Source organism: Carlito syrichta, unplaced genomic scaffold (genome assembly GCF_000164805.1).
Source record: "Carlito syrichta isolate Samal-C Ts95f unplaced genomic scaffold, Tarsius_syrichta-2.0.1 Scaffold314525, whole genome shotgun sequence".
NCBI classification, from domain to species: domain Eukaryota; kingdom Metazoa; phylum Chordata; class Mammalia; order Primates; family Tarsiidae; genus Carlito; species Carlito syrichta.
The window spans coordinates 482,248-499,736 of NW_007258621.1; the positions used below are offsets into that span (position 1 = coordinate 482,248).

At 46.6% G+C, this 17,489-nt stretch overlaps 2 protein-coding genes across 3 annotated transcripts in view; one reads left to right on the forward strand and one right to left on the reverse strand.

Moving 5' to 3' along the window:
- Window positions 1-1,150: 1,150 nt before the first annotated feature.
- PEBP1 (phosphatidylethanolamine binding protein 1) lies at window positions 1,151-7,738 on the reverse strand. Of its 2 annotated transcripts, XM_008071598.1 has the most exons (4): window positions 7,468-7,738; window positions 5,872-5,981; window positions 5,056-5,156; window positions 1,151-2,102 (listed from the first exon to the last, which is right to left on the reverse strand). In XM_008071598.1, exons 1-4 carry the CDS (start codon window positions 7,600-7,602, stop codon window positions 1,885-1,887), a joined length of 564 nt encoding a protein of 187 aa, XP_008069789.1. In that variant the 5' UTR covers window positions 7,603-7,738; the 3' UTR covers window positions 1,151-1,884. The 2 variants fall into 2 exon arrangements, with proteins under 2 accessions (XP_008069789.1, XP_021575015.1); XM_021719340.1 differs by lacking the exon at window positions 5,056-5,156 and having other exon boundaries at window positions 1,151-1,958; window positions 5,868-5,981; window positions 7,468-7,695.
- Window positions 7,649-17,489, forward strand: part of VSIG10 (V-set and immunoglobulin domain containing 10) — a 66,992-nt gene continuing 57,151 nt past the window's right edge. The window contains exon 1 of the mRNA XM_008071609.2: window positions 7,649-7,967. Coding sequence (XP_008069800.2) covers window positions 7,649-7,967 — 319 coding nt within the window. The remainder of the gene's footprint in view (window positions 7,968-17,489) is intronic.

Sequence of the window (17,489 nt, forward strand, 5' to 3'; positions counted from 1 at the left end):
GGCCACTGCACTTCAGTCTGGGCAACAGAGTGAGACTCCAACTCAAAAAAAAAAAAAATTACTTGCAAAACCCATTTTATACACACAAATGTCCACTGAAGCACTGTTAATGATAGCAAATAACCAGAAATAATCTATCACAGTAGGAGACTGGCTAAATATATTATGGAACATTCATAAAATCAAATATTTGATCTAAATGATGTGAATTGTGGTGACTGTACTAAAGCCGAATTACATCAAGTACATTAGTTTGGGGAAAAAGTGCAAACATATGCCAGTGTGTACAGTAATGCTTCTTTTTAAAAAAATTAATATGTAGATATATGCTGATACGTATATTTTCTGGAAGAAAACACAAGAAACCAGTAACTGCACAGAAGGTAGGAGGCATTCATTTTCTTCCTATACCGTTGCATTTTATATTCACTTTCAAGGTCAACAGGATGGTTGATTTATTGTATAACTTTTATAAAATCTTTTCATTATTAAAAAATGAATTTTAAAACGCTAAAGTTAAAAAAAACTTCTATCCACCTTATCTGTCGCAGAGATCGCATGACCTGACATTCCCAAGTTTCAGAGAAGGCCCAGGTTAGCACCCATCAGGGCTGATTCAGGGTCCCCTTCTCTGTCAGACACCAAATCACAGTGATCTGCACCTTCAAACACCTTCTTCTCTTTCTTTTGGGTGCATCAGATGGCACGAAACAGTGACCTCTGGTCTGACCATCTCTTTGGTACAGACTCTCTACCGACAACACATCAGAATGATTGGATATGCAGGCTCTGTCCCAGGCATTGTCATGGGTCTACATGGGGGAAGGTTTTCAACTAGCTTCTTTAAAATATCATTCTCAGGTCGAAAAGGACCATGTGTAAGAAGCAGCGGTGCTTTGGGGCATAAAGACTTGGTCTGAAGTTTTATGATTTTGAGAAACCTCAAGTTTGAATGGTTTCCCCTGCTATGGTTTAAAGGCACATGTAGCAGCATGGACCCTCTGTGTGGTCTTTGATACGAGCCCTGATCATTACTGCTGGCAGGGAAAGGGGCTCCTTGCTCTGAAAGACCGTGTCTTGACTTCGTACATTTTTGAAACCTGTATTTATGAAAACCATACCCAACAGAACAACACGTCTGGAGGCCCAGTTCGTTCACTCAAGGTTTTTATTTTTATTCAACTATAAGCAAACAGAAGAATTAACACAACTTTCAACAAATTCCAGACTGGTTTTTCTTACTCCAGGAAAGAGTGATCAAATTTAAGGATTCCTGCTGTGGGTCTAAATGGCCACGCCTTAACAACAGAAAGTCACTCTCCCTATTCTTTTTCCAGGATTTCTCTTTAAAGGAGCTGAAGCAGGGCACTGATGCCAATGAAGCCATCTGAAATGTCACACTGAGGTTTAGCCATGATGCCAGCCTCTGGTTGACTAGGTGTGACAACCGTAAAGACACGTCTCAGAAGATGCTGTTGCATACAATTCTGGACTGAGATCACAAAGGCAGGGGCAACCGATTCTTCTCTCTCCCTTAAAGATTCTTTGATGCTTTGCTCTATTACTGTAGACCTGGTCATTTTGCCTAAATCTTTTCTTCTTTAAATTCCAGGTTGCTATTCTTCTACTAACCATTTGATGAGCCCATCATGGTACCAGAACATTCCCCAAAATAGAGTTCAAATTTGATCCGAACATAAACTGGGTGCGTGGCTATCTGGCATTATAAAGGACAAGCAAAGGAAAAGTCATCCTAAGCCACTATCTGACTGCTCAAGTCTTGCCTGAGCAGAGGGAGCGGGAAAGAGGAGAAATCTACATGCAACACTGAACTGGAGAACACTACTTGGGGCTCCGGGGCAGATGACGCCTCCGAGCGCCCCCCTACTTCCCAGACAGCTGCTCGTAGAGTTTGGGCACATAGTCATCCCATTCAGCCTGGTAACACGTACCAGCCACTGGGGGCCCAAGCTCATACTTTTTACGGAAAGATGCCACCTTGAATTTGCCACGGTGGTCTCCAGATCGGTTGCTGAGAATGGGCTCATCACACTTCAGCGGCCTGTTCTGCTCGTAAACCAGCCAGACGTAGCGGTGGAGGCCTGGAGGGAGAGGCAGGAAGGAGGATGTTCACATGGTCAGGCAGCTGGGAGGGAGACATCAGCCACTTTCACCAAACGTTTCGACATGTGGGGACCCAGTCCACCCCACTTATAAGGAGGAAACCAAGACAGGGAGAATGAGCCAGGTCACTCACCTGCTGAAAACCACCCGACAGCTCCCAACTGCAATTGCCATCAAGTCCAAACCCTTTGTTCCAGCCTCCACTGACCCGCAGGATCTGGCCTCCCTGCCCACCCCTCTGGCCCCACCTCCCCCCACTCTCAGCTCCTCATTCCCCCCACTCCTGGCTCCCAGCCTATCTCAAGTCGCTGCCCACCATTCCTGTCAGGATGCTATTTCACTTCTGTCAGCTGTGAGAAACAGATGAAGAACACTGCAACGCATCGCAGGTGCCCATCCCACCACAACCAAGCCCGCACAGGCTAATGGACATTATCTTTCTACTTCCAAAACTCACTTCCTTAGAAAACTAGAGACCTGCTTTGAAATGACCAAAACTCACTTCAACCCACTAAGGAGCAAAAAGTGTTTTAAAACCAGTCAGCATGCCACTGCACTTCAGCCTGGGCAACAGAGTAAGACTCTATGTCAAAAAACAAACAAACAAACAAACAAACAAATAAAAGACACAATCATCAGATGCCCTGAGTTTTCATTTTTGAAAAAAGTTAGTTTTTTAAAGTTGTTTAAATATTTGTACGCCCATGCTCACTGCAGCGCTACTCACAATAGCCACGTGGAAGCAACCCAAATGTCCCCTGATGGATGAATGGATACACAGAATGTGGTTTATACATACAATAGAGTATTATTCCAGTCTTAGAAAGGACATTTTATCACATGCTACAACATGCACGAATCTGGAGGACATTGTGTTAAATAAGATAAGCCAGCCACAAGAAGGCAAATACGGCACAATTCCATGAGGCATCTAAAGCAGGCAAACTCACTGAAAAGGTGCTGCTGGGGGCTGGGGGGACAGGGAGATAGGGAGTTGCCATTCAGTAGGGAGAGTTTGAGAAGATGCAAAAGTTGTAGCGATCTGTTTCACAAAGGTATGGATGGAGTTAACATAGTTCTACTACACATATGAAAGTGGTTAAGATGGTAAATTTTATGTTATGTTTTTATCGCACTTAAAAAGTTATTTAAAAAGCGAGTTATCACAAAATAAGCAGGAATGGTCAAAAAGGACATAAGAGGCTCAATATCATGAGTCACCAGGGTGGACAATAAAATCGCAAAATGGTACACACTGGAATGTCTAAAATTAAAGACTGATAATACCTAATCATGGCACAGAGTCACCCGGATCTTACACAAATCTGAAATTTCCATGTGCTGTTGTAAAAGTATAAAGTTTCCAACCACTTTGGAGAACTCTTGGGCAATTTCTGTGACGCGACAATTCTACACCTAGGCATTCACCCAAGAGAAATGGGGAAACACCTACCCGCAAAATGCCCAGCATGTATACAGCAGCTTTATTCCTGACATCCAAATACTGGAAACATCAACAGGAAAGTGGCTAAACAAACTGTAGCCTATCCACACAAAGGAATACTACTTAACAACAAAAAGGGGTAATACAGAGACAAGCAACCTGGGGCTGAATCTCACAGACCTCATCTTAAATGAAAAAGACCAGTCACCAAAATAAAAAGAAATACTGCATACCGTTTATATTAACACAAGAATAGCAAATTTCATTTAGAGAGACAGGAGTCAGAAAATGGTTGACACTGGGGAAATGTAAGTAAAAAGATCAAAAAGAACTCTTCCAGAGTGATGGAAATGACAGGTGCTTACATGGGTATACGCATTGACCAGACTCATCAACTGAAACCTCATGATCTGCATGCACATTTTGTTATATTTAAGTAACACCTGAGTAAAAGACAGTGGAAAAAGGCAAACAAAAAAAAAGTTACTGAGGCTTTTAAAAAATAAGAACACAGCACCTACTAGAGGGAAATGCTTTATTCTCATGTGTATACTTCCGATAATTAAACGGCCTAATTTCAAAACTGCCCTGGAGAACTTAACAGATCCCTGAGAAGTGTTCCTTTACCTTCCTACTGTGAAGGCATGAGATGGCTTGAAGTCATCTGAAGCTTCTGGATCTACAAATACAATGTAAGCCCATGACCAATAGTCCTTGTCAAGGGCTTTCTTGTACCTACTCAGTTCATGTTCACTCATGGCTGAACAAGGTTTATAAAAGCTGGTGTTCTGCCATGCTCCATCTACCACCTCCTTCTTGCTCCAGCAAATGGAAACATCCTGTGATTCACGACAGGTGACGATGAAGCATTTTCCACCGTCACCATAGGCAGCAATTATCCAAATCAGAGTTTCTCTTTACACATCTACATATATTTTATATATGTTATGCCACATGGGATTCAACACAATACAATGTGTCTCTTTAATATAGTCCTTCAAATCTTTTCAAGATACCAAGCTAGATTTTTTGAGAAAGAGGGAACTATGAATGGCTACAGAAAGCAATATGTTGTAATTAATTTGGAAACCAGGATCATTTCTGAAACTACAGAAATTAGACACTCAAAGATCACACCAGGTAAAGGCTGTGTACAGATCTGCGATGGGTTAGCTGTGGTCCACCTAAATATGGCCCCCCAGAAGCCATTCTAAGCTTTCCACAACATTGCTTCCTTCTCATTCACTTCCCCAAGGGCCAAGAGGCAATTCTACAGTGTCCATCTGTCTAGCCCCCAGGTTGTAGCCACCTGACTCTCAGGCAGGTCTCTGCATGTCCTCTGGAAGGGAACTGCTCCAGAGGTGAGCTGAGCTGCTTTCTGGCTCCCGCAAGGTAAGAGCTCTCACAAGTAAAAGAAACAAGCTTTGGGCCAATCCTACTATGCACCAGGCTCCCTCCCACCTCCACTGAAAAAAACTTTTACTGACCTGTGCCCTTGGGGGGCCCCGAGCCCACGTAGTCGGAGAGGACTGTGCCACTGCTGATGTCATTGCCCTTCATGTTGACCACCAGAAAATGATGCCATTCTCTGCGTGGAGAAAGACAGGAGACGTCAGCACCACAGGAGACTAGTGCACATTCACTGCACAGCCAGCAATGTGCATCAAGCACATGCTCAGTGCCATGATACAGTCACTAGCAAGACAGACGGCCCCTGTGTTCTTGGCCAGCATAAACCTCCTGTGTCTGCAGAAGAGCAGACCCAGCTCCTCCCTCCCTGAAATTTTCTAGGGCGGGGATCAGGAAACTTCTTCTGTAAAAGGCCAGAGAGTAAAGGTTTCAGGCCTTGCAAGCCAGACTGTGTCTTCTGCAACCACTCAACTCTGCCGTGGCAGCATGAAAGCAGTTACAGACAAGACATTAGTAAGTGATCATGACGTTGTTCCAATAAAGCTTTGTGATTCAACCCAATGGGAGGAAAAAACTTTACTTAGGAACACTAAAATTTAAATTTCATGTCATTTTCATGTGTCATAAGGTACTATTCTTCTTTCATTTTTTTCCCCAATCATTTAAAAATGTAAAAACCTTTCTTAGCTCCTGGGACCAAACAAAAAAAAGCCCACAGATGGATCTCATTCTTGGTTGCAGTTTACATACTCCTGCTCCAGAGAACAAAAGGGCAGGAATGCACTCTCTGGCTTAACCATGGACAGGGACAATACCAGGTCTACTTCTCCGTGGCCAGCAAGGGCCTCACCCCAACTAAGCCATTTTGCATGAGTCCTCTTCCCCCGACTCGCCTGTATTTGGGGTCCTTCCTGCTGGGAGCATCTGGGTCTGTCAGAACCAAGGTGTAGAGTTTACCTGGATCTAGACCATCCCATGAAACGTTGGTGGGTCTGTCCTTAACCTGTACCAATGAACCAGTTTGGAATAAAAAGTCAGAAACACTGAAGACATCAACAATTTTTTTGATCTCAGACTCTTCAAAGGTAAAACAGAATAATTAATAAACGTTACCCTGTATTGACTCCACGAAGAGCCAGAAACTGAAGCTTTATGTGTATATTATTTATTCTAGTCCCAACAACAGTGTGGGGCTAATATCCAAGCATGTTATCAACAGAAATAGGTGGGGTGAAGATTCCAACTGGCATGAGTCCTACTCCCAACCAAAACCTCACTCTGTCTGTCTAGAATGACAGGGTCTCTGGATTTGGTGACCAGGAGGTTACCTGGGATTGCTAAAGTGGAATCTTCATTCACTGAACATTTGAAAGATGCGCAGTAAGTTGGCGCGGTGGCTCACGCCTGTAATTCAGCACTTTGGGAGGCAGAAGGGAGAGTTCAGGGGGTGGAGTTCAGGGGGTGGAGACTAGCCTGAGCAACATGGTGAGACCTCGTCTCTACAATAAATCAAAAAACTAGCCAGGCGTGGTGTCGCAGGCATGTAGTTCCTGCTACTTGGAAGGCTGAGACTGAAGGATCACCTGAGCCCAGCAGGTCGAGGCTGGGGTGACCCGGGAGCTGACCCGGAAGCGTGCCAATGCACTCCAGCCTGGGTGGCAGAGTGAGACTCCGACTCAAAAAATTAAAAATAAAATAAAAGTTGCACAGAAAACGAAGAAAGCCCACGTGGTGGGCAGTCTGTGTCGGCCTCCAACAAGGGCATCTCATATTTAAACATCCAAGACAAAGAACCATCAGGGCAGTCTATCCACACCGCTGCCCTGAGCTGCAAAACCAACCACCAGCAGGGGTGTCGGAAATCTCGTGTCTCCACTTTTAGCGGCCAAAGGCGGTGGAGGCCTGCAGAAGCCGAACCGCAAAACAAAGCCGTTGCCCCTGGGCCCTCCGGCTGCGGAACGCACTCTCTCTCTCGCCTTTGGGCGGCTGCACGCTCTCGATCGCTAAAACAAAGGCGAAATCGTCCGATGAAGCTGACCCCCGGTTACATAACGCGTCACGGGCTCTCGCGTGGGGCTTCTGCTCTCCAAAAGGAGGCTTAAGAGCTGACACCCCAGGGGAGGCGCTGGGGGCGTTCGGGCGGCCAAAGCCTGCTCCGGCCCGGGCACGTCCCCCTTCCCAGCTCCTGCCCCTGCCTCAGCCCCCGGAGTCGGGGCGTCTCTGGGCCTAGGCCCCTCCCGGGCCTTGAACCCCCAGGAAAGTGGAACCATTTCTCCCGCAGGCCGAGCTCGGCTGGCCGGGTCACAGGCTGGGTTCCTGGTGATTCGGGGGGCTGCTGGGCCTGGGGCGCGGACTTCAGGACCCCTGCCCTCGGGGACCCAGACGCACGCAGGCTGGAACGCCCCGCCCACCCCCGCCCCGTCTCCGCCGGGCCCCAGCCCTACAGGCCTCCGCGCCTCAGGCCGCTGACCCCTGCCACTTGGGGATACCTGGGTGGGCGTCAGCACTTTGCCCAGCTCGTCCACCGCGGCGCCGCCATAGGCGACCTGCAGCGGACGCTGCGGCTTCTCGTCCACTTCCTGCAGGCTCAAGGGCCCGGACCACTTGCTGAGGTCCACCGGCATGGCGGGGCCGAGCGGGGCGTTCAGCGGGAGAGCGGCGGCAGGCCAGATGCACGCGGCGGCGGCGTGCGCGGCGGTCCGCAAACTGCCCCGGGGAGGCGCGGACCTAGCGGCTGCACGAGCACACGCGCCCCCTACGCCCCGCCCCTTACGCCCCGCCCGTCGCTTGCTGCCCTCTGATTGGTCGAGCCCGGCCGCGCGGGGCCCCTGGCGCTCACCCATCCACGCAAGCCGCCGCCGCGCGCCACCGGGTGCGCAGGGTGCGCGGCTCGGCCTGTGCTGCCGTTGCTTTCGGGAAGACGATGGAGCTCGCCCGCCTCGCTTGGCTTTTGGTTTTCTGACCCCTTTGCATGACTGTTGGCAAAAGGGTAAGAAATGCCAAGGCCTTGCTTTTCTCTTTCACGTCTTAAGACGAACCTGATTCCCTTCGGGTCCGCCCCTGTGCTTTCGCGCATGCTCACTTGTTTAGGTGAGTGCCCGGAGACGGCCTGAGCAAACTTCTAGGCGTTTTCTCCGTGGACAAATATATATATAAACTTTTTTTTTAAGTTTCCAAAGTGTATTAGAGAAAGAAGAGAGAACAGACAGGTGACATGCCAGAGCTGGCACGGGTGAAAGAAACTGCCGGACAAATATATTCACTCACACACACATTTATTTCATCCTCCACTCCTCACTAGATGCTCACGAGATTCCCGAAAAATGAATTTTGGGGGGAAATAATTTTTTAAACCATGATGATGATTCCTACCAAAACCGCTGTCCGTGTGGCCACCCACCGCTTTCTTTTTGCTGAATAAAATGAGCGTTATTTAATAGTTCTTATCTGGTTTGAGTCACGGCAGACTTTGGCATTTGATAACTCATCCCATGGAATAAAAGGTGGTCTCGTCTTCAGTTCTTAGTAGGAATTAATACAAGTTCACTGTAGAAGGTTAAAAACAAAAAGAAGTAAGTAAAAATCCCTTTGATTCCACTACTTGGAAACAAACATCTGTCATAATTTGGGGTGTATCTTCCCCATTTAAAAATATTGTGAGTATAATTTTTCTGTGTGTATTCACCAAAAACATCGCATTGCACCCTACCATTATAAAAGATCTGTATGCTAATTAGATCTTCAATATTTAATTTTTCGGAGTCGGAATCTTTCGCCCAAGCTGGAGTGCAGTGGCGCAATCATGGGTCACTGCAGTCTCAACTTCCTGGAGTCAGGTGATCCTCTCACCTCAGCCTCCCAAGTAGCTGGGACTACAGGCATGTGCCCACACCCAGCTTCTTTTTTTTTTTTTTTTATTTGTGAAATGAGGTTCTGGCTGTTACCCAGGCTGGTCTTGAACTCTTGAGCTACAGCAATCCTCCCCTCTCTGCCTCCCAAAGTGCAGGGATTACAGGCGTGAGCCACCATGCCTGGCCCCCTGATCTCCAATTTTTTTTTTTTTTTTTTTGAGTTGGAGTCTCACTCTGTCGCCCAGACTGGAGTGCAGTGGCTGCTCCCGGCCACTGCAGCTTCTACTTGCTGGGCTTCGGCGATCCTTCTGCCTCAGCCTTCCAAGTAGCCAGAATTACAGGCATGCGCTACCACGCCCGGCTGATTTTTTGATTTTATTGTAGAGATGAGGTCTCGCCTGCCCAGGCGGGTCTCGAACCCGCGGGCTCAGGCAATCCACTCACCTCAGCCTCCCAAAGGCGTGGGATTACAGGCTCAGCCACCGAGCCCGGCGATCTCCAATATTTTAATGGCTCATTCTGCTCTAGATGCACCATCATTTATTCAACAAACCTCTTGACATGGGAGATTTATTCTTTCTTCCCCCCTTTACACATATCACGAAAATGAATGTCCTTATGTCCATGTCATTAAATACTTGGTGGATTGTTTTAGGAAAATGTTATTATGTGAGGGCTTTTACTAATCTATTAGGTCATACAATATGTACTTTTTTTCCTTGAGTTGGAGTCACTCTGTCGCCCAGACTGGAGTGCAGTGGCACACTCCCAGCCACCGCAGCCTCAACCTGCTGGGCTCCGGCGATCCTTCCACCTCAGCCTTTCAAGTAACTGGAACTACAGGCGTGCACTACCACGCCTGGCTAATTTTTGATTTATTGTAGAGATGAGGTCTCACCAAGTTGCCAGTCTCAAACCCGCGGGCTCAGGCAATCCACTTGCCTCGGCCTCCCAAAGTCCTGGGACTGCAAGAATATGTACTTTAAAGGGATGAATCACAGCTAGTTAATTGTCCAGACCAGAAGCAATGCCTTCAGCCACGATGCACTCAGAAGATTATTGATTCTTTCTTCCATGAGTGCATTTAGAAAACCTTGTAAACAAAAGGAGAGAGAATCCCTGCTCTCCTGGAGTGTACAGTGTAGCAGTGCAGAGAGACATGACTCAAATGACACTGAGTAAATTAAAAAGTACAGCCTGTGATAGGCACCAGGGAAGACAGGCCCAGACTGTGTGAGTCAGCATTTTCCCCTCATCCCTGCAACCCTCCCCATACTCCTGTTCTGGCTCACCTTTAATCATCTTAAACATCAATTCTTCTGTAGCCCATCAAGATGGCAGAAATGTCCTGTTCTCTGTGTTCATACCTATCCTGTCTGTTCTCTTTCCTAACAGTCAGAACACCTGGAATTATGAATTTAAAATCCTAACCACACCACTACCCACTTGAAGATAAACTCCACAAGGGTCATGTCTCTTGGTCACCAGCCATATCCCCAGCACCTGACGCACTTGGCACTTGATATTATTATGATAAAAAACTAAGTGAATTTTTTAAGAAGTATCTGGTTGGTTTCAAGTTTGGGTCACCAAAGCTTCACTTTCTGATCAAATCTCACATACAGAAGAGACAGGCCATTTCGCCTGTAATTCTAATAGCAGCATGTCCTTCACTAGCAGCACTTGGAAAATCAGAACACCTATTCTCTCATTGTTGGTATTAACCAGCTCTCATTAAAGGTTCACGGTATAATAGATGTCATCCCACAAGCTATGTGTTAAAAAGGTTGACAGTTGTTTGTCTGAAGAGATGCTTATACCTTCCAAGAAAATGAAAGAGCAAGAAAAACCTTCCTTGAAACTAATCTGCAGGACTAAGCACAGAGGCTTATTGGAAGTTTAAGAATGAGAACAACTTTATGGAGTACCAATGAGGTACAAATGGGCAGAGTTATTCTCTAGTCTTCTTGATCAATCAATCGATTGATTGATTTTTGTATTCGAGATAGGATCTCATTATGCTGCCCAAGCTGGAATGCAGCAATACGTAGTATGATCATAACTACTGCAGCCTTGAGCTCCTGGACTCAAGCAATCCTCCTACCTCAGCCTCCCAAGTAGCTGAGACTACAGGTGTGTCACCATGCTTGGCTAATTTTTAAAAATTAAGGTCCTGCTATGTTGCCCAGGCTGGCCTCCAGCTCCCAGCCTCAAGTAATCCTCCTGCCTCAGCCTTTGTTTCATAGATAAGGTTTTGAAGGTTGGTGGAGCGATTGGGAGTGGCCTGGATCTGCCCACTCTTGCTGCATTTCTAAGACTTGGTGAGCCTCAGGCTGTTCTTTCCATCAGGGGGAGTGAGCTGGTGCCTCTCATTCCAAACAAGGGTTGGAACCAACCAAGCCATCTTTACTGAGTGCCTAGTGTGTGCAGATCAGCGTGCTCCAGTGAGGAAAACTACCTTCTGCCCATCATCACCACTGCCAGGCACCAGGTACTGACACTCAGCATCTCGTTTCACCCTTAGACCAACCCTGTGAGGAAGTGCCACTCTCCCCATCTCACAGGCTGTGTCTTCAGAATCAGGAGCAGGACAGGGCATCTCAAGTCAGCCAGAGCAGAGGAGCCAGACGCTTCCTCCAGATGTTTACAAAAGGCCTAGTCTTTATCCTGAAACCAGGAAGTGCCGTAAAAATCCAGGCAAAATCCCAGACCTAGGGGACTTTTGGGAGCCCCTAGCTGATAGCAAATACCCAGAGCCTGCTCATGTATTAAAAGAAGTGGGGAGAACAGGCACGGTGGCTCACGCCTGTAATCCTAGTATTTTGAGAGGCCAAGAAAAGAGAATTGCTTGAGCCCAGGAGTTCAAGACCAGCCTGGACAACATAGTGAGACCTCATCCCTACAAAACTAAAATAAAAAATGAGCCAGATGTGGTGGCACACGCCTGTAGTCCCAGCAACTTAGGAGGCTGAGGTGGAAGGATTGCCTAAGCCCAAGAGGTTGAGGCTGCAGTGAGCTGTGATTGTGCCCCTATACTCCAACCTAGGCAACAGAGTGAAACCCCAACTCAAATGAGTGAATAAATACATAAATAATAAAAGAAGAGGGGATAGCAAGAAAAAAAAAGAAAAATAAATTTTCTATTTATTTATTTGTTTGTTTATTTATTTATTTAGAGTCAGAGTCTCACTCTGTCTCCCAGGCTGGAGTGCAGTGACACACTCATGGTCACCACAGCCTCGACCTGCTGGGCTCAGGTGATCCTTCCACCTCAGCCTTCCAAGTAGCTGGAACTATGAGCATGCGCCACCATGCCCAGCTAATTTTCTTTTTTCTTTTTTCTTTTTTTGGAGTCGAAGTCTCATTCTGTTGCCCAGGTTGGAGTGCAGTGGCACACTCAGGGCCACCATAGCCTGGAACTGGACTCAGGAGATCCTTCCACCTCAGCCTTCCAAGTAGCTGGAACTACAGGTGCGAGCTATCATACCTGGCTAATTTTTTTATTTATTGTACAGACTAGGTCCCACCAAGTTGCCCAGGCTAGTCTTGAACCCCTGAGCTCGGGCAATCCTCTCGCCTCAGCCTCCCAAAGTGTTGGGATTACAGGCTGTAGAGATGAGGTCTCGCCAAGTTGCCCAGGCTGGTCTCAAACTGATGGGCTCAGGCACCTCTAACCTCAGCCTCCCAAAGTGCTGCGGTTATAGGTGTGAGCCACCGCAGCCAGCAAATTTTTTATTTATTGACACACAAATAAATGTCTTGCTTGTCTTTCTGCAGTGTGATTGGTCCGTGTGTTTCTCTCCTTAGACTGGGAGCTTGGGCAGGTGCTGGCTGTGGTAGACTCATATGAACGAGCCTGTAAAACCACGAGTGGTTTTTGTTTGTTGAGCGAGGAGCCGGAAATTCACTGATGTGGTTAGGCAGTGGAATGGCTTCATTCTGGTTTTACTCTTGTACTTCTGCAGGAGAAAGTGTCTAATAAGGACTGGACCAGAATAAAGCTCCGTCCTGTGGCCATAGCTCGGGTTCATAAACTGTTGTCACGGCCATGACAATGACTTGGAATTGTGACTCCAGGGGACCAAGGTGCTGGCTGCTGGCCAAGGGTCTGGACTGAGATACTGGGCCAGAAATTAACCTCTAAGTGGTCTCTGGGGCTCCACTTGTCAGGTTTTCATAAGATTGAGATTCTTGCCTCTTTTTGAGAATTTCAAAGTATTTGAGTACATCCTGTATTTTCTCACTTAATCTTCTGCAAAAAATATTTCTTAAAAAGAGTCAGGCAGGACATTAATTTTTAAAATATAGGAAATTCTAGTTCACAAAAAATTAAAAATAGAGTTACCAGAGGATCTAGCAATCCCACTTCTGAATATAAATCCGGAAGAAATGGAAGGAGGGCTTGAAGAGATATTTGCACTCCCAAGTTTACTGCTGCATTATTCTCAATAGCCCAGAGGTGGTAGTTACCTCCATGGAAACATCCATGGGTGATGAATGGATAAACAACACGTGGTATATCCACACAATCAGATATTATCCAGCCTGAAAAAGGAAGGAAAATTGGACACATGCTACATCACAGATGAACTCTGAGGACATTACGCTAAGTGAAATAAACCAGTCGCAAAGGGATAAATATTGTCTGATTTCACTTTCACAAGGTGCCTAAATCAGGCAAATTCACAGAGACAGAAAGCAGAATGGTGGTTGCAGGCGCTGGGGGAGAGGGGAATGGGAAATTACTTTTTAAGGGGTGCAGAGTGTTATTTTTGCAAGATGAAAAAGTCCTGGAGACAGATTAAGTACAACATGAATGTACTTAAGACTACTGAACCATACACTTAAAAATGGTTATGATGGTAAATCTTAAACTACGTGTATTTTATCACAATTAAAAGTAAAATCTAGCTGACTGCAGTGGCTCAAGCGTGTAATCCCAGCACTTTGGGAAGCCAAGGTGAGAGGATTGCCTGAGCTCAGGGGTTTGAGACCAGCCTGGGTAACCTGACAAGACCTCATCTCTACAATTAAAAAAAATTAGCCGGGCATGGTAGCAGCTACTTGGAAGGCTGAAGTGGAAGAATCGCCTGAGTCCAGCAGGTCGAGGCTGCGGTGGCCGTGAGTGTGCCACTGCACTCCAGCCTGGGTGACAGGGTGAGACTCCAACTCAAAAATAAAATAAAATCTAAAATGAGTAAGGAAACAAGCAAATTCTAGTGCATACACATCATGGGATATTATTCAGCCATAAAACAGGAATGAAGTTTTGATGCATGCCACAACATGGATGAACCTTGAAAACGCCATGCTAAGTGAAAGAAGCCAAACATACAAAGGCAGATATCACATGCATTCACTTATGTGGGGTGTTTGGAGTCGGCAAATTCTTAGACACAGAACACAGATTGGTGGCTACCAGGACTGGTAGAGGAGGGCTTAGAGAACAAATGCTTAATGGGTACAAGGGATCCTTTTGGGGTGATGACAATGTTTCAGAAGGAGATGAGGTGATGGTTGCACGATATTATGAATGTACTAAATGCCACTGAATCGTTTATTCTAAAATGGTTAATGTCATGTGAAACTCACATAACAAACATTTTCAAAAATCAGGCTGGGTGCGGTGGCTCACACCTGTAATCCCATTATCTTGGGAGGCTGAGGCGGGAAGATCACTTGAGCCTAGCAGTTCGAGACCAGCCTAACAAGAATCTGTCTCTACAAAAAATTAGCTGGGTGTGGTGGTATGTGTCTGTAGTACAAGCAACTTGAGAGGCTAAGGCAGAAGGATCACCTAAGCCCAGGAAATCGGGGCTCTGTTGAGCCGTGACTGTGCTGCTGCACTCCAGCCTGGGCAACAGAGTGAGACCCGGATTCAAAAAAGAAAAAGAAATTTGATTTAAATCAAATTCTAGAAGTCACTGGCAAATGTGTTTGCGGGCTAGGAGGTTTTCTGTAGGATAGCTCCACAAGCAGCACATCCTTTTAGAAAAAGGAAACAAAAGAAGTGGAAAGATTAACAATTGCAAACACTATTGCTGCTTTTACCAACAGCCATTACTCTTTCTTCAATAACAGCACCACACTCCAGAGATGGTCATGTGACCCAAGACTGGCCATTCAAAGCATCACATGCCTCTGGCCTAAGTGATTGACTCAGGGACTGTGCAAAGTAACCAAGCGAGGCCAATGGGACTGTACCAGTCAGCTCAAGCTACCATAACAAAATACCCCAGTATTTAAACCACAGGTGGGTGATTTAAAATATAGAAATTTGTCTTCTCACAATCCTAGAGGCTAGAAGTTTGACATCAAGGTGTCAGCGGAGTTATTATTTTCAAGACCTCCCTCCTTGGCCTGCAGATGGCCATCCTATTCTGATGTCTTCACATGGTTTTCTATCTGTGTGTCTGACACACATCTGGGAAGGCATGGTGGTTCATGTCTGTAATCCCAGCACTTTGGAAGGCCAAGGCAGGAGGATTGTCTGAGCCAGGAGTTTGAGACCAGCCTAGGCAACATATAGAGACCTTGTCTCTACAAAAATAAAAACATTAGCCAGACATGGTGGCATGCACTTGTAGTCCCAGCTACTCAGGAGGCTGAGGCAGAAGGATCGGGAGGTCGAGGCTGCCGTGAGCTGTGATCGTGCCACTGAGCTCCTGTCAGGGCAACAGAGTGAGAATGCCTACCCATCGGAACTCATTTTACCTTAGTTACCTCTTTGAAGGCCCTATCTCCAAATATAGTCACATTCTGAGGTAGTAGGGGTTAGTACTTCAACATACAGATTTGAGTTCAGCCTATAATTTTGGTTGGAAGCATTGGGAAGAGGGAATCTCCCTTCCAGTCAATGTTGCCAGGAGAGAGGACAGCCTGGAGCTGCTGATGGCCATCTTGACCCAGGATGGGAGAAGTCACCTGAGAATGGAGCCCATGCAGAAAAAATAGCGGAATGGGGAGGGGGAGAGGAAGAAAGAGAGAGAAAGACCAACCTGACCGCACTGACACTGTTTGAGCCCTGGGTGGAGCCAAGCATGAAGCAAGTCTACCCTTGGACTTTTCAGACACAGAAGCCATCAAATTCCATTTTGGACCTGTGCCTTTTGAAGTTGAATGTCCTTCACTTGCAACAGAAAACATTCCTTGGCGAATGACTGCTCATTAAAATAGAAAAGCAGGTATCTCAAATCATGCTCAAATTCAGTGAAGCCTCGTTTATGGAGACTTTAGTAAAAGCAAATTAGTAAATTTTTTTCTTTTTCTTTTTTTTTTTTTGAGTTGGAGTCTCACTTTGTCACCCATACTGGAGTGCAGTGGCCGCTCCCGGCCACCGCAGGCTCGACCTGCTGATCTCAGGCGATCCTCCCGCCTCAGCCTTCCAAGTAGCTGGAACCACAGGCCTGCGCTACCACACCCGGCTAACTTTTTTTGATTTATTGTAGAGATGAGGTCTCACCAAGTTGCCCAGGCAGACCTCGAACCCGCAGGCTCAGGCAGTCCACTCACCTCAGCCTCCCAAAGCACTGGGATTACAGGCTGAGCCACCGAGCCTGGCTAATTTTTTTCTTTTTTTAAGAGACAGAGTCTCACTCTGTTGCCCAGGCTAGAGTGCAATTTGGTGCCATTATAGCTCGCTGCAACCTCCACCTCCTGGACTCAAGCGATCCTCCTGCCTCAGCCTTCCAAAATGCCAAGATCACAGGCATGGGCCACCACAAAATTAGTGATTATTCAAACGGGAACCTTTACCATCTTTGTCAAAAATAGCTTCCCTTGTGTCTTAGACAAGACAAGCTGCAGAATGCTCCCAGGACGCCTTCATGAGCCCATTTCCTGACACCACCTCCCCCTGCCCTCCCAGCTAAGTCACAGATTCTTCAAACCACCTGGGAAACGTCCTGGCACGACAGAATGACCTCGGCCAATCAGATTCAATCTCCTGAATCAGCACTAGTATATAAGGAGAAACAGTAGGAAATAGTAGGAATTAATGTAGAAAGGATGTGATGCACCAAGGGCGCAGAGGGGCCGTTAAGAGCCTTGTGCAGGCCAGTCACGATGGTGCACACCTGTAGTCCTAGCTATGTGAGAAGTTGAGGCAGGGGGATGACTCGAGTCCAGGAGTTGGAGTCTGCAGTGAGCTATGATACCGCCACTGCATTTGGTCTGGGAGAAAAAACAAGACGGCCTTGCTAAACATAGTCACAAAAATAAGAGTTTGTGCGGCAGGAAATTGGAGGCAGCAGAGAGCATGGGTAAAAGGATTGACTACAGTAAGGAGGAGAAGTGGCCCTTCCGCAGGGGGAAAATAGAGAAGAGGCCCAGATGGTAATAGAGGCCCCTGGAGACACGTAGAGTCTCCCAACTCCACAACTGGCCCATCCACAATGGCCTCCAAATGGGCACCAGACCACCTGCATGCTTCCAGCAAACATCCAGTTCTTTTTCTAAATATATATTTTATTTTAAAGATGTGTGGTACAATTCGGGATTAGATATACAAGCGGACATCGTACAGGTAAAGTTTGAGTCTCCCTTTGGTCCCCTCTTTGCTTGGTTTGAGGTCAGGTACCCTTATTGAAGTTAATACCCAGTTCTTTTTCTTTTTTTTTTTGAGTTGGAGTCTCACTCTGTCGCCCAGACTGGAGTGCAGT

Coding starts and splice junctions, on each gene's coding strand:
- PEBP1 (XM_008071598.1), bottom strand. CDS start 7,602: ATGCCGGTGGACCTCAGCAAGTGGTCCGGGCCCTTGAGCCTGCAGGAA. Junction 5,982..7,467: donor AAGTGCTGACGCCCACCCAG/GTATCCCCAAGT, acceptor TCATTGGTACAG/GTTAAGGACAGACCCACCAA. Junction 5,157..5,871: donor AGGAAGGACCCCAAATACAG/GCGAGTCGGGGG, acceptor TTCTCCACGCAG/AGAATGGCATCATTTTCTGG.